The 26,070-nt window shown below is 37.4% G+C and overlaps 2 protein-coding genes across 7 annotated transcripts; both read right to left on the reverse strand.

Moving 5' to 3' along the window:
- Positions 1-618: 618 nt before the first annotated feature.
- Positions 619-7,283, reverse strand: LOC131315369 (lysine-specific demethylase JMJ28). Its single transcript, XM_058344545.1, has 12 exons — positions 6,436-7,283; positions 6,182-6,327; positions 5,548-5,650; positions 5,314-5,446; positions 5,119-5,182; positions 4,271-5,012; positions 2,772-3,101; positions 1,639-2,139; positions 1,483-1,555; positions 1,319-1,404; positions 889-1,008; positions 619-803 (listed from the first exon to the last, which is right to left on the reverse strand). The coding sequence occupies exons 1-12, from the start codon at positions 7,072-7,074 to the stop codon at positions 732-734; spliced, it is 3,009 nt and encodes a 1,002-aa protein (XP_058200528.1). The 5' UTR covers positions 7,075-7,283; the 3' UTR covers positions 619-731.
- A 6,725-nt stretch (positions 7,284-14,008) lies between these two features.
- Positions 14,009-18,442, reverse strand: LOC131313761 (equilibrative nucleotide transporter 3-like). 6 transcript variants are annotated; one of them, XM_058342263.1, is made up of 10 exons: positions 18,303-18,442; positions 17,647-17,699; positions 17,370-17,474; positions 16,720-16,875; positions 16,451-16,594; positions 16,228-16,333; positions 15,722-15,885; positions 15,424-15,584; positions 14,510-14,768; positions 14,009-14,428 (listed from the first exon to the last, which is right to left on the reverse strand). In XM_058342263.1, the coding sequence occupies exons 2-10, from the start codon at positions 17,686-17,688 to the stop codon at positions 14,315-14,317; spliced, it is 1,251 nt and encodes a 416-aa protein (XP_058198246.1). In that variant the 5' UTR covers positions 17,689-17,699; positions 18,303-18,442; the 3' UTR covers positions 14,009-14,314. The 6 variants fall into 6 exon arrangements, with proteins under 6 accessions (XP_058198246.1, XP_058198245.1, XP_058198243.1 ...); XM_058342262.1 differs by having other exon boundaries at positions 18,002-18,386; XM_058342260.1 differs by having other exon boundaries at positions 15,710-15,885; positions 18,002-18,337.
- Positions 18,443-26,070: the final 7,628 nt, after the last annotated feature.

The raw sequence follows: 26,070 nt of genomic DNA on the forward strand, positions 1-26,070 counted from the left end.
TTATCGGTGAAGGAGCTTGGCCTTGTGTATATGAGCTCTTCGAAACCCTCCCCTTGCAAGCTGGGTTTCAAGGGTGAGTTGTACCGAAGGGACTGTATCACTTTACTTTGCCCCAGACCATGGGAAAGATCTAAAAAACAAATCCTTTGACATTTTCTGCAGCAAACTGAAAACGAACACATCCATTCATTCAACAATATAGCGGATATTAACCAAAATTTTCATCTTTCTTGCAACAGAATCAACCTTGGATAGGATTTTCTCCGTTTTGACCTTAAACATCCTTCTGCTGAAGCACCAGTTACATGTATTTCCTAGGATCTTGTCTTTTTAATACAACTCTGTATGTCAATTGCCCTGTTCTCCTTTTCTCTTGTTTTGCTCTTAATACAGTTCAACTGCCAAGCCTTTTAGGCTGCCTCGTGGGGAGTTACGCTGGAGGGGGGGTTGAAGATGATAGAACAAGGGCCACCCTCTAAATCATAAGCATACAGGGCAGAATATTTATTTTGTCCAGTCGACTGCAACTATTTTGCCCTAACCTCTCCATACACATAGTCCAAGTTCCAATGACATCAACACGCAACATGTACAAAATGGCAACGAGAACAAAACACAGACTGCCAAAGATTAGGCTATTCACATTATAAATTGGATTAAAGAATGTGACAAATGGGTAGCCCGGCACATGGGCTTCAATGAAGTTATATTTCATTGTTCAAGAGGGCTACTTACAGTGCACCATTGAGATTACTCATTTCTTTGACTGCTGCAGATAAACTACCAAGGGTCATTTTCTTCACCTGTCAAAGGCATTTTCTTGTTATTGACCTGCTTCATAACAGCAACATCTGAGGATAGTAGTCACTGAGATCAGCAAAAAGTTACCTCCAACATATTTTTCCTGGCTTTATGATGTACAGGAAGTAGACGAAGTTTGTCAATCAAGTTGATGCACTCTGTAGCATTTTCGGGTGAGATGAAGTCCAAAATGACATTAACGCAGGACTGCAGGCCACAAAGAACCAATTTAAAAAAATAAATAAATCAGTGATTATCATAGTTCTTGTGATTTAAGAGATACAGCTACAAATGTTCATGCATACAAAATCCAATGAACCAAGGATCAAAATTGACAAACACAGTCATCACAAGTTCAATAAATCAAAGTGTTTTCCAATGTAACTAGGCTTCGAAAATTGGATCGATTCCACTACATTACAAATTTAAAGTTTTGTATGCATGCACATGCGCAAATTACCATGCACATACATGCACCCGAAAAGAAAAGTACAGAGTTGCCATTAAGTGTTAGCACCTTCAGTTTTCTTATTTGATACGGACATCCAGCGGGAATCATAACAGCTTCTCCAAGGTTTTGCTTGAATGTCCATGGTTCAATATCTGGAAACAATGTAGGCAAATTTAACCAGCCTATTATGGACCCAAACAATGCATGAGATGCCAGAACATGTAACTTACTAAATTCCTCCTTAAGCCTGGTTTTGTGAGTTACATCGAGGTAAAACCTCTGGTCAAGAATTGGATGAATAACCTGTGACAATGCACGAGTCAATCAGCATAGGACTCTCATATATGCCTTGCTTGGGAAAAAAAGTAATTCTAGACCTATCTTACACTTTGTGGAAAGGAATATGTATGGCTGAACTCATTAGAGTGTCTGGAAAGATATTCTAGTAGTTTGGGGACATCTTGTCTGCGAAAAATGTCCCATTGAGCCCCACAAGAATCAGCACCTTGTTGCTCTGCACAAAAATTAGAGCTCTTACTTTGATCTCGGAAGAAATTCTGATCATCTGAGTCTTCGGAGCTCTGGGTGATTCCAGAGCAAAGTATTGAGGCCTCGGATTCAGATTCAGAATCATGTCCTTCGACATCAGACATATTTGTGTTATGTGCTCCATTAGGTAAGCGTAACCCTTCTTCCATAATATCATGCATACTGGACTCCTCAGTGTTTCCACTAAGCACTGATGATTTTTCTTCCCCTCCCGTTTTCTCTCTTGTATTACTCCCGGTATTGTTGTCTTGACTGCGACAACACTTCATCAAATTTTTTATTTTAGTCAACTGCTCTGATGAAATTGGGACATCTGTTGTATGTACCAGAATGTTAACCTGTGGTAGCAAAACAGAAGAAGGCAAATATCAGCCAATTCTTCCAATAACCCTGCTTTACTTTTGTCACATTTTTGCCATACTTGGATTGCATGGGAGGATGGTGAGGATCATTGTAGCATTTCTCAAAAATATGTACGTGCATGGTTGGGTGTAGAAATTCTCGAGTTTAAGATTCATACTTCAAGCTCAACAAGCAACAGGAGAAACTGAGATGATTTCTATTTAATATGATGCTGGTTTGAGTAAAGCTCGTAGCAAAGCTAAAACTGAGTATCTTTGGATAGTCTAATGAGTAAAAAAACAGCAAAATGAATCTGTAGAGGTTACAAAGAAATGATGTCGTTGAAGATCTTCTCTGCCCTTTGCTCAATGATGCATGATTGAGGGTCAAAATGAAGCTCCATAGATTACTTAAGAGTAGAGAAACCATAGCCACCATTCCAACTATAGAAAGGGCAAATCTTAAAATCAAGCAGTATATAGAATCAAAGCTCAGAAGCACATGTTCGATGAATTAAACTGTATATCTAACAAAAATAGGAAGTATCATAATTTAGTCAAGCAAAGAATTTGTGTAATATTATTTAGTGCCGGTATTCAACTGAGGGAATTCAGGGAAGTGAACTAACCACATCATGTGAGTCATAAGATAATTTTGTCAAAAAATCAGGCTGCATTAAGTCGTCAGGACAACCAAATGAGATATATAAACCAGGGCCCAGGCTTGGGTTTGCCGTATCCTTTGGCAGATTTGCTACTAAATTTAGAAGACCAGACACCGGGTTCAAATAGTCTTGAAGTGGTAGAGCACGGATGATCTCAGCATAATGATCTGGAAACTGTTCTTGAAGCAAATAAGAAGAAAGCCAGACTTTCAATTTCAACAGCTCATAACGCATATTTGCGTGCGACCTGCCCTCCAGAGACCCCATAAAGAGCTGCTTTCTACAAATTTCTATCTGCAATATATTCGAAGAAAAATTCAAATTCATAGAACACATGAAGCTGTGGATCAAATTTAGGATATTAACAGAATAAAGACACTAATTTAGAATGAAATCACAAAATAACACATTTCGAATTTCCCAAAACTTAATTCCTTCTGCGAGAAGGGCTGTGGGAGAATTATGGAGAACTAACATCACAGAAGGCAAAATAGAACTATAAACTATGTATCATCGATGAAGAGAAAGGCCATTGTCCTGAAATCTCTACTTACATAACTAACTCATCCTACTGTCAGTGGGGAAAGGGGATCTGGGGCAACAGGGAAGAACAATTAATAACTGCAAATATACTACAACATGAGTTCATTTGTAGCTGCATCCTTCAACTGTGTCTGGAGCACGGATTTGTGAGGTGATTTACCATGGGAGAGGAAAATGATTGGAAAACAAGAGACAAGTTAGCTTTATTTCCACCCTTATCTCCATATGTTTTCTCTTCTCTCCGTTAATCTCTCCACAAATCCATGGTCCAAATACAGCACAAGACTACTGCAAATGGGATAGAAAAGTTTGTTTGTAGATTGACAAGAAAGAGCCAAATAAATTTGGTGTGAAATGAAATAAGGTCAACCCTAGAAGATCAACTTCGAGCCCGAAAGAGTCAAGCTATCTTCTGTCAAAATATACGTGCTCACTGACAGGCATGGGCCATCAAGTTCGGTGGCTCCCTTGAGAGCCTACATATTTAGCATTAATGGAAACAACAGTAATATGGACTGTATGAAACCTTTAGAGCTAAGGTAACCTGATTTCATGGTCATCATACAAATTTCTCTAGAACAAGGAGCGGTGTATATCTTTGTACATTCATCCAAAGTCCCTACACTTTTTGCAGGCTTCCACTATTTGTATATAGATTCAATATTAGTGTCAACCATAAATGGTTTCACATTGTTTGTATTCTCCTTAGTGTAACTATTAAGTCTTGATGTTAATTGATGCAGATAATAAATTCTTATGTTTATAACCTTTAAATTAGCCAAATAACAAATGAAACACACCCGTGAGAGACCAAAAAAGATTGGGGGTGGGGTGGGGTGGTAGGCACAAGCTTCACTGCAATACAACAGTAGCAAGTAAACTGCATAAAGGAGACCAAATACTGATGGTTAAACACTGACCTCGCACCAGTCCAAGCAATTTGTAGCTTTACCAGCTTCCTTATCATTTTGTGATCTATTACTAGACTTCTCAAGGTAAGTGCAGAACATGACAACCGGATCCCAACTTAGATCGGGTCTACTCTTGACCACTCTACGAACTATAACAGGTTGACCTTCACCCCAGTGCTTCTGAAAGTGCCCAAGGTTCTCATCACAAAGATTCTTTGCAGAGGGGCAGTAAAGAAACTTATCCAAATCTTCTCTTAAAGCCCCACCTTGCAACACCTTTCTTTTACAGCCTTTATTGTCCTTACATAGTGAGCAACACGAAGAAGCATCTTGAGCTTCCGGGGAGCAATAGCTGCAAATTAATTCTTTTGCACTTAATTCCAGCTCTTTGGTCCAACTGAAAGGCAATACACAACTTAAATCAAGGATGCCATCACCACAACCACCAAAAGCAAGAGGTGGGCAAATTATTCCGCCGTTGTCGTTACAAGCTTTCCACTTGGGTGATGTTGTAGGAGAAGCACGGAATCTTCTGGCACTCTCTTGCCTAGAGGAACTTATCTTTTTTGCCTTTGACCGTAACTTGTCACCAGATTTACAAGGTTTACTTCTATTAGAGCATTTTGAGATAAATGCTTTCATAACTCTGGATGAGGACCCTCTGAAAATCTCTGAACAACTTAAACAAAGTATGTATGAACAATTTCTGCAGCTTCTATGGAAATCCACCACTGATGTTTGGCAGTTATTGCTGCTCCACAAGTCAGATCATGCACCAAAGAGAAACACAAGGAAATTATACGAACTTTCTCATTCAAAAAGTTAATGACTTAAGCTGTTGACCGGTATAAACATACCAGCAGCGTAGCTTATTGCAACTAAATTCATCCTGCTGAATCTGAACTTGAGATATTGTGCACCCTGTAGTGAATTCGAACACGTTAGAAGACAAACAGAGACCTGGAGAGGAATGCTTGACCTCAGACATAATGAGCAGAAATTAACAAGAACAGTCATTGTTTGAATATTTTGAAGCAAACCATCGTCTGTACCTTTGAGTTTTGCTTCTAACTCCAGCTCAATGTTTTGCTCTCGATTTATTTGCTCCAACACAGGCAAGAGCATATATATCAGATACTGCAAATGCTGAATTTTGTTGACCCTCTTTTCATTCTTACACTGATCCTGAAATATTATTAGATTGAGAAGCATTCAAATGTAAAACCTCAATAAGAAACGTAAATAAGCATTTCAGTATCGTGAAATTGCCAACTCGGATATCAAACCTTCTGTTCATCGTCTTTAGATTGATTCGTCAAGCAGGCTCTACAGCTGCAAGTTCCAAGACAAACCGGACATGCCAATTTTACTTCTTGAATGACATATAACCTATATCCATTGGATGTCAAAGTCAATATAGCTGTGAGCAATTTATCGAAACCAAGTTACTTAGTGTGAAATTTCTCTTTCTATCTCTCTCCACTCATTACCACTCAACTCTCAAAAATAACTTTGTATCTTCTAACCTAATCCCATCATCAGTGACATAGGTTAAAATCTGTATGTCCAAGTTGCGAGATTAGGGGTTTCAGCCGCAGACTTTGAGACTTATCCAACATTTTCCATAAAATAATCAATGGTTTTCCTCTTACATTTCACTTTGGTGTATATTCACCAAGTAATTGATCTAAAAGCCATAGAAAAGTCCTCATTTGTATCTAGAAAGCTCATCAAGTATGGTTCTGGATCACATATAAGATTACCCTTAATCAAATGTCCCAACTTTGGATTAAGTTATTTACGTTAAGGTTACATTTAAAATGGGATGGCAATTAGAAAATGCTGCAACAGCATTAACATTGAAATGCTAACGTACATGTTTATCCAACTGAAAAAATCACTAAAAAAATTAAAACTAACCTTGCGTCGATACAATCAGTGCAAAAGTGTTCTTTCTTGCAGCTCAAGCACTTAACAATAGTCCGGAAGCCACTCTTCCGGCACCAATGGCATTTCTTCTTCTTCACTTTCCTCAGCTTAGCGACATTGCTTGCAAACGGTACGATCTGAGCAATAAAACAAACAGTTGATCAAATACATATACAAACAAACAGCAGATTCAATCAACCAAACAAAAACAGTACAGACATTTCTACACGTTGCAAGAAAACAACCTGCATTGTGCTAATAGGAATCGGCTCGATGTTTTTTGATCGGAAGCACCTCCGCGGGGAAGAATTCAAGTCAATCCCCAATTTGACATCACAAGAAGGACTGGCATTGTTCATAATCTGCTCAGAAAAACCCGGCGAAAATGCGGGCGAAATCTCCATCAACCCATAAGGCAACTCTCTAGTAAACTCCCTCTCACACCCACCATTCTTTTCCAACTCCCTCTCCTTCCTCTTCTCCACCTGCCTTTTCAAGAAAACCCTAATCAGCTCCAACTGCAAGTCCCCTCTCCTCAACCTCATCTTCCTCAGAGCCCCATCCAACGCCTCCGAAACCCCAACAGTCTTCCGCCTCCGCTTCGCCGCCCCCGGCCTCAATTTCCCCTCCTTCCTCTCTCTCTTAAAACCCCTAATTATTCCTTCTCTCTCATCACCGCCAAAGTCTTGATCCTTACCCTTGTTTCTCTCTCTCTTGAGCTTGAGCGATTCGGGGACTTTTTCCTTGTTCTGGCGGTGGCGCCCCTGGATGTGATGAACCTCGCACAGCTTCTTGCCCTCCGTTACCCGCCGTTTGCAACGCCATTGACGCCCGTCGGTTCTCTTGCATCGGAGGTGGTCGGGCAAGGCCTCATTTTCCTCCATTGGGTTTGTATTTTCTTGGAAAAAAGAATCTTTTTTTCTTCCCTGGGAAAATTGGTGGCAACTGGGAAAGTGAGGTGGGTTTGGTGATGGGTGGCAGATTTAGGGTTTTGGGTTTGTGTTTTTATTAGGGGTTACAGTGGGAGCGTGGGTAAACTGTGGTACTATATGTTTTTGACAACCTAGTTTTTGGGCTAGTTTTCGGGCCAACTGACGCAAACCTTGGCTAATCCGGTGGTATATATGTTGTATGTGTAGGTATAGGGGAGAGTGGTTGTAGTCCAATCTTGTCACGGATTCTTCAAAAAAATTTGGTTCACAAGTGGCATCTGATTGTGTTGTCAAATTCTAAAGGTTCATTCACATGCATCTCTCTGTCTGTATTTTGCAATGAATTTGTGAATAATGCAGTAATGTGATAAAAGATTTCTCCTGTTGTAATATATAGCAGATTATATATGTAGACAATCAGTATTTTGCAGATTGTGGGTTTTGATTTGTGATCATGGATTTATGAGATGTGAGGATTTTGGTGGGGAGTTAGCAGAGGATTACTGCCATTGGCTGTGGTTTTCTAGTTGGGTTTTGTTTGCAGATTTGAAAGAAATCAGATTGGTTGACGCTCTTGTAATTGTGACAGAAAAAGCAAATAAAAGTGTTTGAGTTGGCATTGAGAAATGGCAGCAGCTAAATGTGCCTTAAAGACTGCAATTTGGTTGCATTTTGAAGCACAATGTTTATTCTCTTGCCAACTCAATTGATCATGCTTCAAAAGTGATTTTGGTGAGGAGAGCGAAATGATTCAGACTTTTGTAAATCCGTGTCGTCGAAATATTGTTTGTTTCTTCGTAATTTTCTCCACTTTTCTTCATCCAATCCTGTGATCGTTGAATAGTCATTTCACAAGCATGACACCGCATGAATAAGCGTGATCGAAAAGGCAGCATACTCTTGCCTTATGGTGGTGAAACGCAACATGTCTCTTTTTGTGTGTGTATGGGCAATTTGTTTTGCCAAGCTTGATAGAGAACTAAGCGCAGGCTCTTATCATCATCATAAATTCTCTCCCAATTGGTTGGACTGTAGATGCGATGGTTTACTTCATGAATTCATTAATGTAGCTTCATTAAGAAAGAAAAGGACGTATCAAAGCACTGAAATGTTGCTGATTGGTAAAACAATGTAGGATATGGAACTTCTTTTATACTACTTGCCTAGGAGTACTTGTAACTCAATGACTCGGCTAGGAACTGCTTACTGTGCAACCATTCACGATTTCATGGCTCAATTTCTCTATTTGTATTCAAGAAATTCTGAGACAGAGTGGAAAACGCAATAAGTTGGTTAAGGCTGTCGCGAACTTTGCTAGAAACAATTTGTAAGAGGAAAGGTGAATTTTGTGATTTTATTCAAGAACTGGGAAAGTGTCACAGAAGTGGTTGATGAATTCACAATTCTATTTCCATTTTTCTGTAGCTCAGGGAAAGCTGAAATTTGGATAGGACAAAAGGAAAGAAAGATTATGGGTTGTATTGTGAAACTGATCGAGGCGATTTAAAACCCAACTACAAGGTTTCATAATCTTAGCAAGTGTTCTAAAAGTCGCTAGGCATTAGTAGGACGGAGGAGAGGCCCCTAGCACCTACCAGCTAACTAGGCGGATTTTAATCTAGGCATTGAATGCCCGCCTAAGACTTGGGCTTTTAGAACACTGATCCTAGCCCAAGTTGAATTTCCTATTATCAGCACATCTAGCATGTATATTGTATACTACTCCAATAACAGCAAAAAGACATAGACGTCCATGATTGTTTTAGGCTTCTGGCAAGTTCATGATTAAAAGACTAGACGACATGGACTAATTTTGATTGTATACATCTGTTGTTCTAACTAGAGTTGGAAGATTGATATTCGCGAAATAGACCAGTTTTTATATCTGCTTTGGATATTAATCTTTGGGCACAGATATAATTATAAATGTGTTCAGAGTCCGACGCACGTGAATTTCATAGTACGCGGTTGCCTGAGATCCACACGTATCGAACATCAGATACATCTGTATATGATTCTGCGTCCAAACGTTTGTGTACTTTCAGTCTTTGCTACTGTTTTAAGGAGCCCTGCCACAAGACATATGAAGAACTACTTTCACAAGGCTTGAAGAAATTTTCCAATAAAGCACGCAAGATTCGGTGAAACTGCAGTACATGCATTTGATAGGATTTATAGCCTTGCAAATATGTACATCAAGGAGAGATAACCCATAACATCAAAAGCATCATATATTACAGAACAAGCTACGCCTCGATCAACGAAACAACATTTTTATTTACGAAAAAAAAAAGAAAAAGGCTACAACATTTTTTGTTGAATCTAAGAATGTGGGGTTTTTTTTTTTTTTTTTCCAGTGGATTGGACTTTATCGTTTGCGAAGAAAAATCTTACCCTCCGCGTCATCATGCATAATGCGCAGGACTTGATGCGGCGGATTGTGTCTCCAAACTTGAGGCTTCTTCATTTGATGTCCCATTTGGGCAAATTTATCAGCAGCTTGATTGCCTTCCCTATAAACATGGCTCAACATGCAGTTATTCAGTTCTGGTATCATCAAATTTATATGACTGATATGCCCTTGAGCCTCTGCACACTTGACTCGTTTCCTTCGTGCAATTATCTCAACTAATGTCTTGGAATCTCCTTCCAGCCATACATCCTCCCATCCATTTTCGAGCACCAACTCTAGGCCTCGTCGAAGCGCTGCCAATTCTGCGATGGTGCTTGTAGTCCTGCCTATGGCCTCTGCATAGCCGAGCAAAAACTCGGCCTTGTGGTTCCTGAATACCCCTCCGATGCTTGCTTTTCCTGTTTTGCCCTTGCACGAACCATCAAAGTTTAGCTTGGTCCAGCCGATTTCGGGTTTTTCCCATGCCACTTGAATAGGTTCCTTGTGCCAGTTCCTAATAATTGCTAGTCTAAATGGGCTTTGTTTTAGTTTTTGACATCTCATAATATTAGGAATGGTCAGCATGATGCCTCCTTTATTTTTTTTTTCCTTTGCAATCTTAATTGGAATATTTCTAATCGATGAATTCTTTCTGTGCACAAATTTATTTACACAAGATGGTGTGTTTCTGGTAGTCATACATATTTTAATTTCTTAAGTTTAAAATAAGTTAACAAAAACTTTTTGTAAAACGGTAGCTATATATATGCTTAACAAATGCATTCCGAATGTTGCATTTGGGGAGCTGGGCAGAAGAAGACGAGGCTCCTAGCTGTCTTTCCTCCGAGTGGGGAAAGAGTTGATCACAAGATATCTAGCAAACGGGTGCTTCATGCGTGTACAAAAAAAGGATTCTCGTGCAAACAGAAAACATTTGATCGATCGATCAAAGAACGTTTCTATGGTTACAGATTAAAGGAAAAAATGGGGAATCAAACAATCGATTTAAGAAGAGAATATATGTACATATTGATGATAGAGAAAACAAAGGGAATTAAACCTTCAAAAGCAATGTCAACTCCTTTGTAAGCAAATGATCAAGACCACCCTCTCTTTCGAATGATGCATTTTCCTATGTATCCTTTTATACACAAATGTTGGAGTAAGACGAAGGCAAGATAGATTCTGAATTTCACACCAACAAGGCAGCATTTTGGTATCCCAGAAAAATAGAAAATGGTTAAATTTGAGAATATTCTGTTCAAGAACTGCCTTAAGGGTTTCTTGACGTAAGAGTTCTCCTGAGGAACATCATGAGAACTGCATGAAATATATATATGTAGAGATTTTAAAGGGGGGTTGGGTTGCTTGACAAGAGAGTACTCTACTTATTCTTGTCAAATATTATTATTGAACCATTGGACTCCCTTTTTTTAATTAACGTACTGTTAAAATAACCGTTGTTTTTACATTCCAAGAAATCCGGTGAACGCAAGTTTTTATTTGGAAAACTTGCTTCCTTTTTGGCCACAGAAATGACAGTTTAACCAGGAATATAGGGAATGATCAATTTAGAGGTTGAGTTTGAAGATTGTCCTGATTCAAAGGTTTGGGCGGTAGGGAGGGGCGGCTGCAGGAATTTAACTGAGGGGTTACAAAAATGAATAAAAAAAATTATATACAAAAAAAATTTATAAAATAGGATCTTTATTGTAAGAAACCTTATTGGGCCTAGTTTGCCCAATTCATTTTGTTGAGATATATGACCTACTTTTTCTTTTTCTTTTTGTCGAGACTAGGGAAAATGACGGTCCAGGACATATTTTGATAATTATTACCTGTCAATGACAAGCTAAGAACATTTGTACAAAGTACAAATCACGGGACACTATATCCATTTTGTGAGAGTCTACGAGATAACCAAGCCTAACAACTAAACTAACAAGATAAATAAGCCCATCAAAGGGACCACAATCTCACTATAAGCCCAATTCAACTACAAACACCATTAATGGGAGAAATAACGAGTTGAGTTTTGTTCGCCCTCCACTTAAGAAGGTGAACATTATTCTCCTTCATATTTGTTGAAATAATATGAAAGTGTATTGCAAGGAAGCATGACATCACTTTGTGATGGGCTCCACACCATTTCAACCAATAAGAAGGAGGGCAATGTTCACCCTCTTTTAAGAAGGGGTAAACAAAATTGCACTCAGACATAACCCTCAACAAATACAAAGGAAAAAATACTCACACGCAGGTGGAAAGACTCGAGCTTCTGACTTCTTAGTAAAATACAAGAGTCTTGGCCAACTGAGATAGCCTCAGTTGGTTTAAATATATATGATCTACTTACAACTAATAAATTTACATGAATTTCACTTACTTTGACTCTGTATGAATGATATAGTGTAGACATTCTTAAAGAAAAATCATATTATGTGGAAAAAAAAATATAAAACTCAATTTAGTACATTTTTTTATCTAGGAGGTTCACTTAAACCCCTGAAACCTGCTGCAGCCGCCCCTGGTGATTGAGGTTAAAGATATGTGTAGACATGGATTGCTTTTTATTTTTTTTAATAACTCAAATGTCTAGGTGAGCTTACGTACAACTTGACCACCCCTTAGGAGACCAAAGCTTCATATTTTTAATAACTCAAATGTCTAGGTGAGCCTGCATACAACTTGATTACTACAAGAAAATTCAAACCTTGAGACCTATAAATGAGTAACTCCTAAAGCCTTCACACTGCTAGCTGACCGCCTATTTGCCTACCCCCTGAGGTTAACATGGTTTGCTTATTAAGCTCCTAGTAATATCATTCTAAATAGGTCTAGTTTGAATGACCGGAATCTTCAATAGAAATATGAATGTGATTACTAGGAATTAAAATCTTGGGAATTTTATTAAGTGGGAATAGAAATATGATTAAATTCCTAGGAATATAATATCTAAAGTAATTTCATTCCAGTGTTTTGGATTAATTCAATAATCTCATGCAGAAATCAATTTTTTTGAAAATTTATCAAAGTCAATATTTCCTTTTTTTAATTGATTGAGCTAGGAATCAAAGATTCTCATGGGCTAATGGAGGGATCAGATTCTCACTCAATCTGGTAATGTGATTCTTGGTCGGATATGTCATTAGGAATCACAATCATATTCCTGTCTCTTCCAAATATAGGAATCCTGAGAGTATAGCATTACATTCCTATTCAAATGTCGGAATCATAGAATTATGGTGTTACATTCTCATTCCTCCTCAAGATTTCTGCCATCCGAACTGAATAATATGGTTAAGGAGATTGAAAATAAAAATCAATCTTGAATATTTATTTTGACCAAATAATATTTATCCACGTAGTAATATGCAAGCAAGGAGTTGGGTATTCGTAAAAGCGACATGTGTTTTTTTTTTTTGATCAGGTAAAAGCGACATGTTGCGTTTTATATGAGTTTTGCAATATGGGACATGTGCCTTTGCAAAAGTTGTCAGGCTCTTTGGTCGATCCCATCAATTCATCTCTATTGTGAAAAATTCTCTAAGATTGGGTATTGTTGTTTTAAAAAAACCAAATTCAGTTATTACCTAGAAAAAATATGAATTTCCGGTATGGCTTTTAGTATGATTTTTTTATCTCAAGATTTTTGGCTCCGGCCCGTGTTCTAGCAGGTAAGGATAGCAGGATGGTGAGACGAACAATATGAATTACAACGTCGATATAAGGAGTAAAAGTAGGAAAATTTAGATGAGACAAGATTATGTGTGTATAGCGGTGCGAATAAAAAAAAAATTGAATTGTTGGGGGCAATTTTATGATTTCTATTGGGCAACATTAGCCATATTCACAAAACCAAAGTGAGTTCGGAGTCAATGTCACGTGTCCTAATGTACCTCCTCCTTGTGAAGTTGCAAAACAGAAGAAAGCAAAATGGTTTGACTATTCATCCATTGAAGCACAAACTGTCCACAGAAAGGATGCAAATTAAAAGCAACATGTAGCTTATAAGAATGTGTTGCTATATTGCGGATGTATTCATCATTCCAAATAGATTTGGTCAATACATCTAGTAATAGGGTGATATATGATTTTCCAAAATACGTCGCTATGAGTGCATGTTGGTGGAACCATGAATTTTTTCACGATAGATAAAACACAATATCATTAGACACAACTAATAATGAAAGACAATTGACAACACCAGCCGGTGACAAAACTGTGGGTGATGGAATAATCTCCTCTGCTCGCTAGCTAGCTAGTTGCTAAACGATTTTGAATATGTTTCCTTTCTGTCTTTAATCATTTGAATGTCAAAGCAAGTTGGCAAGAAGTTGTTGGCTCCTTAAAATTTGCCGGAAAAAAAGAAATTACCAACATTTGCAAAAGATCAAGAAGTTGTTGGCTCCTTAAAATTCGCCATAGCAAACTAAGAAAGCCACCACCAGTTAGAGCAACAACTGATATCTATAGCTTCTCGAAGGCATAACAAAAGCAAATCACCATCTCACTATACACTCAAATATTTCAAGATAACAACTTTTATAACACCATGTTTATGCAAACTTACATTCCAATGCTTAACAGAGAGTTGGAGATAAAACGTCCGACTGTGAGAAAGTTTGATCACCAATTTAACCGTGGATGACGAATTCTAGATAAGAATGCATCGAGATGGTCCATGGCTTGTCTTCCGATATACAAGTTCGAAAATTCAGTAATCTACAGTGTAAATTAGGTATAGTGAACTTGTCTTTCTTCATCGAGATCAACAGGCAGTTTGTCAGATTAAAGCTTTCAAAACTGCTCATGACTACCAATAAGCCACAACCAATCAAGAGCAACTCCTGAAAATATGCCGCCTAGGAGAAACAACACCATCAAATTACCCAAAGCATTTTGCTCCGGACCCTACAAAGATTAGGAAAACAGAATAATTATTTACGAGGAGAGACCAATCAAACTCTCTGATAACAACTGATTTTAGCAGACCTTGTAGCCTTTTGGAGCTTCTGTGAGGACACACACGGTGAGATAACCATTTGTTAGGCCCAGAAAGGATACGAGTGCTATCATCCATCCTTGGCTACCGTACTTAGCAGTGAAGTAGAATGCAGGGATGAGCAAGAAACGAGACAGTACGGCTAACATAAGTCCTTTTCGACATTTTATCTTGAGGCATTCTACGACAGGAATGTATCTCGATATCAGATCCCAAACGTTGTACATCGCTATCAGAACAAGTGCGTACCTGAAAGATCACGGCGGCATTGTAAACACGTCCAATGATTTTTAGATATATGATAGACAATGACTCAATTAGCTCCTTTGTGGTCATGTGGCTTCACATCTAGTCAAGATATATGATAGACTACATTGGCCTTATACTTTTTTTTCAATTGAAGATCACAATAGCAGTTATAAATACACGCAAAAAACAGAAACCATCAGACAAGAAAAGAACAAGAATCCAAGCAACTTTATCGTGTTGTGATGTTACATACTCTAGGAACGTGGAACTAAACGAAATGCTAGTTATACAGAAAGTGCCGATGAGAAGAGTACATTTAACGTACAAAGTTGTGGGAGGTTTTTCAGATGAAACAGTGCCATTTCCGTAACATCGTTCAATAAGAACAATTGGAACATACAAAGAATAGGACAGAAGAAAATAATTTGCTGCAGAAAAATGAATAAGCGAAGTAGTCTCACGAACATTATGCATAATAATTTTAGCAGACATTTTCTTTTACCTCTAAAATACTGAACATGGCATAATTAGATATCTTTGGAAAGCTATGAAACTAGCATGCTCATGCCCAATACTTGTACAAAAATTGCAGAGAATGCTTCTTAAGTAGGAGTAATTGAGTAGCTGGTTGACAAGTCACGAAATTACCACTTACCATGAGCCTAACTGGTGCTTTCCAGTGTTTTCGTATAAGAAGCCAGGAAAAATGGATAAAGTCAGGACATATATTAAATACAAGTCCAATGCATAGTCTATGTTCTGAAATAACAATTGCTTCTTGCTCAATATCTGTTGTTGTTTATCGTCACCTTCACCCTGCACAGATCCACACAGCTATTTTAAAGTTGCGTACTTATCCTGAAATTTGATTTTGCCCTTGTTTTTTGTTCAAAACTTATTGAAGTACATGAGATTTGTGAATCTAAAGGAAGTTTCCACACTCCTTTGCTTACTTCTGTTTGGATGCCAGCAGCAGCAAGATCTGCTGAAACAGTTTTTGATCCTTCCGAGGCTGCCTTTGTGCGGTAGTACTTCACAATTGGTAGTTTAGGAAAGATGTATGCATATAGGAAAATGCATAGAAACTCAAAGAATGTGGAGATTGCTAGGAATAACACTGCAAGAATACATCAGTTGAAAAAATAATTAACAAGGATATAAAATATTATTAGAATACTGTAAATGCACTCATGTTTTGAGAACAAACCTAAACTTCCAACAAAACTACATCAACCGGGTTATTAGATCTTACTTATTTTGAACTTTGTTTTGAGATGAGAGCAACTTTATGGAAAGGAACAGATCGAATACGCATTGCTGAAAATTGTTTGCACCATTCACCACTATGGGATGTTCGATTTCAGTAGACTTGTAGAAGTGAGACTAACTCAACAAGAATTTCGGAGAAAACAACAGTCAAAATTGTTTAAGTTAGTTTATCAGAGAGAGAATAACATACTGACTCCTTTGCGAAGACCATTGGCAGATTTTTCGAAGGCAGCTTTAGTGATGAGTCTCAAAGCAGAAGTGAGAGCCCCAGATGCAGCCAAACCAGCTAGAAAGGACTGCAGAATTCATGAAAAGAATATCCACAAAGCTATAAAATCTACTCAGTTAATAGGAATGAGAGCAAAAGTAGTCAAAGAAATGAAGAAACGTTACTCTTGACTACCAAGGCTTACTTGCATGAAGTCGGGGCACATTAAGGATAGATCTCCAACCATTCCACCTTCAACATGGGCATCCGCAACTCCAAAGGCGGCAACGATGACACATATACCAATATAGTTTCCGATTCCGCCTTTGCCTGATGTAGCTAAATCCAGCTGCAAAAGCCAAAGTCAAATACATCGGAATAGAGGTGAGTCATAAGGACCTGGCACAAGAACTAAGATGAAGTCAAGAATCTGGAGTAGTTCATAACCATAAGATGGGCCTTTGCAGTACTTACAACTAAGAGAGCCAAAGTACTTAAGAAGAACAGGATGTATCCGGTCATGTTACGTTGCCTCGTATCGCTCTTTGCCTCAGTATGTGCAAGTATTGCAATTGTTCCAAGTGCAAATGGTTGATAAACGAGGGTAAGTACCCTTGCAGGGTGGTATTTCTTCAAAAGGAAAACAAGTAACATCATCAATGGAACTGCTATTGGAATCAATTCATCAAACAAAAAGGAGTTCTTCTTTTCCATTTTTGCAATACTAGATCTATACAATACAATAATTTTTTTTTTTATGGGTTTTTTATTATCCATTTAGTTCGTATGCTTAAGCCAATGCTAGAGTATCAATGATATTCAACTATATGTTGGAAAGATATGAAATTCTATAGACCCCAACATATCAGCTTGACAACTTGGACTGTCCAAACAATGAGCCCAAAATTCTTGTAAATCTCCTTCTAAACCAACTCAATTTCCAAAATCATTTAAGACCCTGATCCCCAATCAGATACAATGCTGTCATAAGATCCCAAGAGACGAAATTTGACCAAAAACACATTGAACTATAACTAACTTTTTACTTAATTAGCAGCCACAGAAGCGATGTTTCGCGTCTCGAAAAGGGATGAAAATTGGAAATCAAGAAAGGGGATGCTTACCGGGAAAAGGTTATAGTAGTAATCTGAAATTGTCAACATGCTGTTCCAGGCAACAAGGGACCCAAGTCCTAGAACAAAGCATACCACCATTGCAAAAAGTTTTCCCTGTTATACGTACATAAAAACCACAAATTCAGTTCCCAATCAATTGGGGGTCAGCAAATCTGCTCGAGGGCATCATGTTCCGTAGTATCAAAAAAAAATAAAAGCGTACATCGTTTCAAAGATATAAGACCAAGATCTAAGTACAAAAAACAGAGATTTTTGATCCACAAACCTGAAGCCTAGTTGGTGATCCAATTGAATCAGCGGTCGTCATGGCTGCTTCTTCTGTCAAATGATGATAATTCCTACTATTACTGAATACACTGCGCATGTCTATACATCTATATATCTTCTATATATACATATATGTATGTCCTTGTCGGTAGAATGTGAATACTGGGAAAGGGTGAAGCAGATGAAGTTGAATGCTTTTCTTTAAAAAAGAACGTACCCAATATTTCAAAACTCTTGACTTGCTCAAAAAAGTGGGTGTTTTTTTTTCTAAGAAAAATTGAACATGAAGTTTAAAGAATCAAAAAGCTGAAACGTGGAGGTGGAGGAATTTATCAAATCAAATAGGAACATACCTGATTTTCCGGCTGGAAATAATTCTATAGGATGAAGACCTTAACCAAGAGGGTAACTAGCTATATCTATAGTTTATTGGGTTGGGGTATGTGATTGCATATATTAAAGTATGTATTCGATGGGTCCGAGATCTTCTATGCCGAAAAACTTCAAAGGGGTTTTTTAGCCGTTAAATCATTCAAAAATTTTAAAACATAAATAAAATTCATACAATCTAACGGCCCAAAATCTCTCGTCATAGACGATCTCGCGCCGCATTAAAATGCTCGGTTGTTGGAGTGTTCGATAAAGACCAGAGACCTTATTAGGAGCAGTCAGCGGGGATGAGCTTGCAATTTGCAGAGGTGGGTGTGGAAGTGATGAATGCAAAAAGTCTGCCAAAAAAAAAGGAGGAATAAAAGATTCCCTTTTTGTTGTATCATTGCATCTGACTTTTTCTTTATTTGCAAAAAGATTGATTGCGAGTTAAAGATAGATTCCGACCATGGGCGGGTAGAGTACTGAGTACCGATAATATACCAACGGCGTGTGAAATTCATTTTTGGGTCTTCCACGGATAAAATTCAAACCATTAAATAATTTTAAAATAATTTCTTTTGGTAGTCTAAAAAAACAATCAGCTCAATTAGATATGAACATAATTTTCATATCAAAACATTGTTTTTGGATCAATCACTTAGCCATATTCAATTGAACTGATGTTTTGAAAAGCTAATCAAAAATGTATTTTAAAATTAATGAACGATTTGAATTTTTTGTATAGAACTCAAACATGGATTTCATATGCTGTCAGTACATTATCGTTACTCTTATCGTGGGTACCTTAGCATTTTCGTTAAAGATAGTCCCATGAGGATAAAGAATATCAAATTATTGCTAGGGAAGGGGATCTTGAAAAGCGTTCCAAAAGGATTCCCCATTTGATTGGTCCGGTAAAAAAAAAAGAAAGAGAGTACAGCTCCTTTCCAATAATTAGAGAGAACACTATCTCCAATTTTGGTCCATAAATTTTTTTACGATCTCATGTTAATGACCGAAACAATTCAGTTTATTTTGCTCGTTGAAAACATGAAGTATACCAAAAATCAAGTTTATTGAACATCATTAGATATGATTTTGAAACACATTATCTTGCAAAATATAATATTGCAACACTGGACCAAAACCCATTTCAATATTTTTTGCAATATAAATCTGTTTTGAAATCATATTAAACGATAATTGATCAAACTGATTTTTGGCATGCTTAATGCTCTAAGTAAATTAAAAATTATGAACAATCCCAATCATTGAAGTATGATTGAAAAAACAAATCGAGCCGGAATTGGAAAGAGTGTTCTCCAATCATTGAAGAGAAGCCGAACTCCAAAAAATATATCATTTACCGATAAAAAAAAAAGGAAAAGTAATGAAAGTGAATCTTTTGTTTTTGGTTAAGATGAAAATTTTGACGTATGAATCCTGCGAGTAAATAGTCATAGTTATGACCTTATATGAATCGGGTTTAGATTCTAATTTTGTGTGCTGCAGTATAAGCTAATACTGTTTACTGCGATATTTTTGTTAAACTTAAAGCATAAAATCTGGAAAGCTCCAAAAGCTACTCAACTCATCTTTGATATTTTTCAGAATTTCATTCATTTCTTAGTTTTTCAAAATCTATAAAATTTGAAAATTCCTTATCTAGAATATTTGGTAAACGCTTCAAAATCCAAATTGGTTTGAAAAAATAAAATCTCAAAATCTGCAAAAGAAAATATTTTTTTGTGAACGCACTGTGTGGACAATAGGGGTATGCTTTAATGAGAAAATAATTTTTTTTCTTGTATTTTTAGCAAAGAAAATTAAAGCTATGCAACCATGTTTCGATGGGTTATTCAAAAAAATCAACTCTTTATCACTTTAAACTACTTTCATGTTAATCAAAACACTAGAAAAATGTCATTTGTGTTCACTTTCCTGTATTTTTCTGACCTTTTTATTCTAATCGGTCCTTAACTATGATTATGGATAAGAAAAAAAATGTTGACAACATAAAATCCTTCATGGGCCGGGCCCAATCACAGGGAAAAAAAAAGGAAAAATGACTGCCAATGACGTGTTTTGATAGTTAATATCCGCCAAGAACATTTTCAGTATTAACAAATGTTCTCAGCATGTCCTTGGCAGGTATTAATTATCAAAACACGTCATTGACTGTCATTTTCCTTTATCAAAACATGTCCTGGAGTGTCATTTTTTCAAAAAAAAAAAAAAAAATGATGAAATTACTTAATAACCGGGCCTACCTTTTTGGGGTAGTCCACTGATTAGCCCTTTCTGGCTCAGACCCAAATGGCCCAACTAATGCCTCGAAGGAGAAGTTTTTGGGTGCCGAGCAGGTACCATATGTATGGTACTCATCGGGGACCCGGACCATCCAAACATATTTTGGACGGCCCAAATTTGTTTTCTCTCTCTCCCCTACCCCACCACGCGACTCTCTTTCCCCTTTTTCTCTCTCTAAAGTCCGACCCGTCCAAAACACGTTTGGACGGTCCAAATCGAGACTATTGGCACCCAAAAATTTCTCCCTCTAAATACCTTTGATACAGTGTCCATGAAAAAGGCCCAAGTTCGGGTGTTTTTATAGACTTTGAGTTTAAGCCCAGTACTTTGTTTCAGAAGCCATGAAAACTTATTATCCCACAAACAACTGAAACAAGTCTGGTCATTTGCATTTTATAGCTTCAAGTTTACAGGCCCAGCCAGTCAAAAAAAAAAAAAAAAAAGTTTACAGGCCCAGAAATGTCTTTTGGTTGCCTCTCTGGGCTCCAGAACCTTTTTTTTTAAATGTCCGAAAAATCAGTGATACAGACAAGGCCTTGTAAGGGCTTTGGAGGTGTTTTTTTTTTTTTTTTCCTCCTTCTGTGAACCTTTACTGGTTCCCAAATCTATTTATATTGAAAGGATAATAATTTTTTACACTCTGCTTTTATTCGTTCACGCTTCTTTTTTCTACCTTGTGAACGTGAAGTTACCGGTTTGTCCTTTCGTGTGTGGAAAATACTTTCTAATTCCCTGAGAAAAGATGCAGCCCAACAAATTTGCAATTCTAAAGGTTCAATGGTCATCCCCCTAGCCCAAAAAGAAGAGGTCCTCAAGGCCCAACCCCTCGCCTTTAAATATTGACAACCCAAATATAGTGTTATTTCGGTTTTTCCATGAAAAGAGAAAAAGAAAAAGAAAATTGAGATTATTTTTGGGGCCTCTCGTCACAACTTTCAAAAAATAAGCTGAACATACATTACTAATGCACAAGCACCACATGAGATCGCATATTCGAATCAAGGAGTCAAACATTTCAAATCTTGGAGCCACTGGAGGGTTTTTCTGGTCATTAATTTCAAATCCCTCGAATTAGTTGAGACGTGTGCAAGCTGGTCTGGTCATCTAGTGATCAAAAGAAAAGAAAACATAAGGTAGATTTCCGAAAATATTCAACCTTCTCTTCATTGGTTCACCTGCATTCTTTTCTACTATAATAAGATAAGATAAGAGAAAAGTAATAATAGTTCTATTTTTTTTGTCAATCGATAGAAGAGATTAATCTACATCAGATATGAAGTATAGTTTACAAGCCAGCGACACTAAGGAAAAACCTTCTAAGGGAAGAATACCCACACGCATGTGGGGAGACTCAAACTCCTGACTTCCTAGTGAGATGCAAGAGTCATGGCCAACTGAGCTAGCCCCAGTTGGTATAATAGTACTAATTGAGCCATGAGGATTTGGTAAATTTTCTGATAAATGATAATCATCAAGGTACTGATTTGTTTGTCTCAATGATTTTGAAAAGAAATGGAGTAGAATGGTGATCATATTTTGACCTCCAATAGGGCGGCCACTCCTCAAAATTGGCGAACACCAATCCCATTTGTAATGTACATTTTCTTATTCTTTACAGAATTCAACGTCTAAATAACAATTCAAAACGGGTAACTATTTCTTTGTAGCTTCATCTATTAATCTATTACTCCATATATAAAGGGAGAACTCCAATTTGGGCTCGTTCTTATTTTCAAGTGTACGGACTTTTTCCACGGCCAAAAGAGCCCTCGAAAAGCAAGTTTGCAACACTTGAAATGTTCCGAATCTGTATACTATATAACTACTCCCCACTCAGGGCCGGTTTCTGAGATTTTAGAGGTCTAAGACGATTTTCGAAAGTGAGGTCCTTAATAATTGTAAACGAAAATCAAATGAAAAGCCGAAACTTTTCAAAACCACATACATGTATTCAAGGCAGAAAACCCCACAAAAAATACAATATACCACACCACACTGAATAATTCCGGGCTCGGTCTTATTCTTCTTTCTTCATTGTATTTGTTTGTAATGGAAAAAAAGATCCATCCATGCGCCTACCACACTGAATAATTTTGAAAGGCCCAGAGATCTTTGGCGATCCCGCGACCTTTTATTCTTCCTTTTTGTTTTTTTTTCTTGTTTTTTCTTGCGTTCCATGTTCCATTTTTCTGGCTCATTGGGCCTTAAGTGTAAAATGTCTTATTGGATTTAATTGGACCCTAAAACAACACATACATACTAGGTCCTAAATACAAGTGGGGGCCCTAATTTTTTTGACATTTTTTGAGGGCTTAAGGCCTATGCCTCTTGGGCCTTAGTCCAGAACCGACAGTGTCCCCACTATTTATGGTTGGTGTCTAGACACGTAGTGTGCATACCAATATCCTTCTACTAGTTCCGATAGAATAAGTAGTAGCTCCTTTTAAGTGTGTGTAAGAAATACGAACAAGTAAACAAACTAAAACTCATCCATCTATTCTTATCCAAAATCATATCCACAAGGAATGCTAAGTTGGCTTCAAATTGAATTAAAGTGAGGTGAATCATATGATACCCCCTCTTTCCTTTTGCCTTTAATCATTTGCAAATCCGTGACCTGAAATTTCTATCCCATTTCCTACTTTGTTAGATGCGAAAAAAAGAAGAAGGTGATCCTATTGAATTTGCAAAATTGTGGTGTTTGATGCCTTGGTGTCCTCCTTTGCTTCTTTTTCAAGACCGTGACCGTATTGATTACTCACCCCTTTCTTCATGAAAGTTCCAGGTTAATTTGGATAAATGGGGTCCCTATAGTGTGCTAATGCACTACGGGGTGTAGTGGGTTTAATTCACCGAGATTTTATGACCGTAATTTGAATCGTTCAGTTTGTAGAGAGCTTGTTGAAAACTAAAGTCGTTCACAAAATGAAGTTAATTGGACATTGATAACCATATAATAATGACAGATTTGTGTTACACTTCTTTTTAGAATGAGACGATATGGACCATCCATTTTTTTCATTAAAAAAAATTATTTGACTAAGAGACTAATTATATCAAATTCACTTAATTTTTTTCACGGATGATCTAATCAGCAAACTCTACATCCTTGACGGTTCAGATCACGGCGATAGAATTTCTGCGGACCCCACCGAGACGCGCTACACCATTGGAACTCGTCGTCCGCTTAACTAAATGGTTATGGTTTTTATCCGAAAGTCGTTCTGATCTCATTGTTTCAGACAGCAAAAAGTAGGGATTCTTAAATGGAAAAGCATGTGAATTCGATTCCCCACTTGAATAGTTGTGGATTTTTTGGAGCCCCTTTGTTTGATGAGTTAGCTTTCTCGGACAATCTTCTTGCCTTTCAATGTTTTGACATTATCCTTTTGACGAGATCTTTATAACCATTAAACTAATTTTTTAAACAGAAAAACTACCGTTAGTGGACTTGTAGCCTAATGGCACTTCCTCACTTCTTTCACATGAAATGTGAGAGCTCGATTCTTGCCAGGACCGCAAGTGTTTGGCGTGGTGGTTGATACTTTTTGGGCTCTTGCCCCATCCGTATGCCGCTTAGCGGTACTTTTTTCTCATCCTCTTACGAGTATGTTAGATATCTATCGAGTGATGAAAGAAACGAAATTAATTTTAGCTTTACGTTAAACTTAGGGAAATGATTTTGCCACTTTATTTTTTGTTAACGCCACTCCCCTGCAAGTGTATTTTTGCACCAAAAATACACTTACAGAGGAGTATCGTTAACAAAAAAAAAAAAAGTGACAAAATCAACAGCCTAAACTTAAGTTTCGAAACTAGTATACACCAGTTCGAATCGGAGAATATTGGACTATCTACAGCAGCGGGTTTTGGTCTAACTTTATATTTTGTTATGAAATTTTTGTCTCACATGAACTTTTGTTTATTTTGTGTCGATCTTTTTTAAAATTATTTATCCGTGTCATGTGTCAATGTGCAAGAAAATAACAAAATGTTGAATCAAACTTGAAACAATTCTTTAAGGACAAAACTAATTCAAAAAGATCTGCCTGGTTTGGATTACTTTAATTTGTCTTCAGTGAACTTTTTTAAATTTTGATCATAAATTTTTTTTTCCTTTTAAGATTCTTTCGTAGAGATGAATAAATAGTAATTTTTTTTAAATAGCACAAAACGATACGAAAGTTCATGTAAGATGAAAATTTATACGAAAAAAATTATACAAAAATACAGTTAGCTTGGAACCTATGCCTTTGATTTTGGAATCTGTTCCAGTTTAACTTCAAATTAGTAACAGTTTCTTTTGCCGTAATGTGTTTGATTTTGGTTTTGGTTTTGTTATGCTTTAGGCCTTTTCCTGTGTTGTTTTCCCTTTGTTTTGATGCTTGTTGAGGTTCCTTTCTTGTTTTGCAGGGGTATTTCCCGTAAATAAATTCCCGGAATGGGGATATTGCCAAGCACCCCCTTGCAAAGCGGGTGCAGAGCGGCCAACTCAGATTTCTGTTGTACAATGTTTGCATTCCCCATACATAATTCAAATTTGTAAACGCTCATATTCAATCTGAGCCATTCGTGCCAAGATGAACAGCCGGATCAACCGCTTTTGGCACCGCTTTGCAGGGATGCCACTCGGCAGCCCCCTTCGAATTATACCAATAAAAAAAAATTGGTCATCTTGCTCTAAAAATGAGTAGATGAGTAGTAGTTACTGTCTTATTGTCTGTTTGTTGCTTGAAAACAAAATCTTGTATTGCGTTCCCCATACATAACGATTTGTAATCCACCTAACATGGAAGAAAACCAATCCTAAATGCTTGTCCGAAGTCGCAAGTTGGAATCCCACAGATGTCAAATATTTTAAATCTTGGGTTACTGGGGGGTTTGCCCAATCGTTAACTTCAAGACTCGGAATTAGGGCTCTTATTAAAAATCAGCTCAATTTAATATCAGTAAAGGCGTTTATGATACATCCAGCTTTGCTTTAAAATTCAGGCACGAATTCTGGCTTGGATGTTTCTTGAATGCCCTTACCCATATGCGATTGAGCTAATTTTTTTCAAAGACCCTACAAACAAAATATATTAAACAAAATGAGCGGCTCCAATTATTTTTTTGAGACCCCAAAATGCGTCCAAATCGGATATGTACTTGCAGGTGTAGATTTCACAGGTGTGTGAATAGCAACGCTATTAAAATTGGTGGAAGGTTGTAGTGCAAATATGTGATTTTTTTGGCAGGAGAGTAGAACCTAGGATGGACCGTGCCACTCCGCCCCTTCTATTGAGTTTACTAACTTCATAGATAATCAAGGTATTGAGTTGCGATCAATCCTATTGATCAGGTGGCACGACTCAGCCACGTGGCAGTTTCCGGCTTGATGGTGGGAGATCATCAATGGATTCAATGCCACAGTTCGCAAAATGTAGATTTGGGGTGGCTAAAAGGTTGTCAACACAGTACATTATATATACATCTTCCCTATTTTTCACCCTTAACGAACGCCCTTTACTTGCAAGAGTACATCTTGGATCTGTGAATCATGTTATGGCCAGAGTACTACTCATGGTCACGGTGGAAAAACCGTTTATTTTATTCTTCACGTCTTAGATATACACCTCACGTGTTAGCTTTCTCCTACATGTTCTTTTTTTTCTCCTGTTATCTTTCATTGTTAATGTTGTCATGGTGGTTGTAAAGTCACATGTGAACCCTAGAGGTATTTCTTGCGAGTTGTGACCAC

Source organism: Rhododendron vialii, chromosome 13a, assembly GCF_030253575.1.
Source record: "Rhododendron vialii isolate Sample 1 chromosome 13a, ASM3025357v1".
NCBI classification, from domain to species: Eukaryota; Viridiplantae; Streptophyta; class Magnoliopsida; order Ericales; family Ericaceae; genus Rhododendron; species Rhododendron vialii.

Bases quoted from the DNA above. Each gene is read 5' to 3' on its own strand.
- LOC131315369 (XM_058344545.1), bottom strand. From the start codon at position 7,074: ATGGAGGAAAATGAGGCCTTGCCCGACCACCTCCGATGCAAGAGAACC. The intron at 1,556-1,638 runs GTAAGATAGGTC...GCATTGTCACAG, and splicing joins CATATTCCTTTCCACAAAGT to GTTATTCATCCAATTCTTGA. The intron at 804-888 runs GTAACTTTTTGC...TGCCTTTGACAG, and splicing joins CCAGGAAAAATATGTTGGAG to GTGAAGAAAATGACCCTTGG.
- LOC131313761 (XM_058342258.1), bottom strand. From the start codon at position 17,745: ATGCGCAGTGTATTCAGTAATAGTAGGAATTATCATCATTTGACAGAA. The intron at 15,886-16,227 runs GTATGTTATTCT...GTATTCTTGCAG, and splicing joins TGGTCTTCGCAAAGGAGTCA to TGTTATTCCTAGCAATCTCC. The intron at 14,429-14,509 runs GTCTGCTAAAAT...TAATCTTTGTAG, and splicing joins AAGCTCCAAAAGGCTACAAG to GGTCCGGAGCAAAATGCTTT.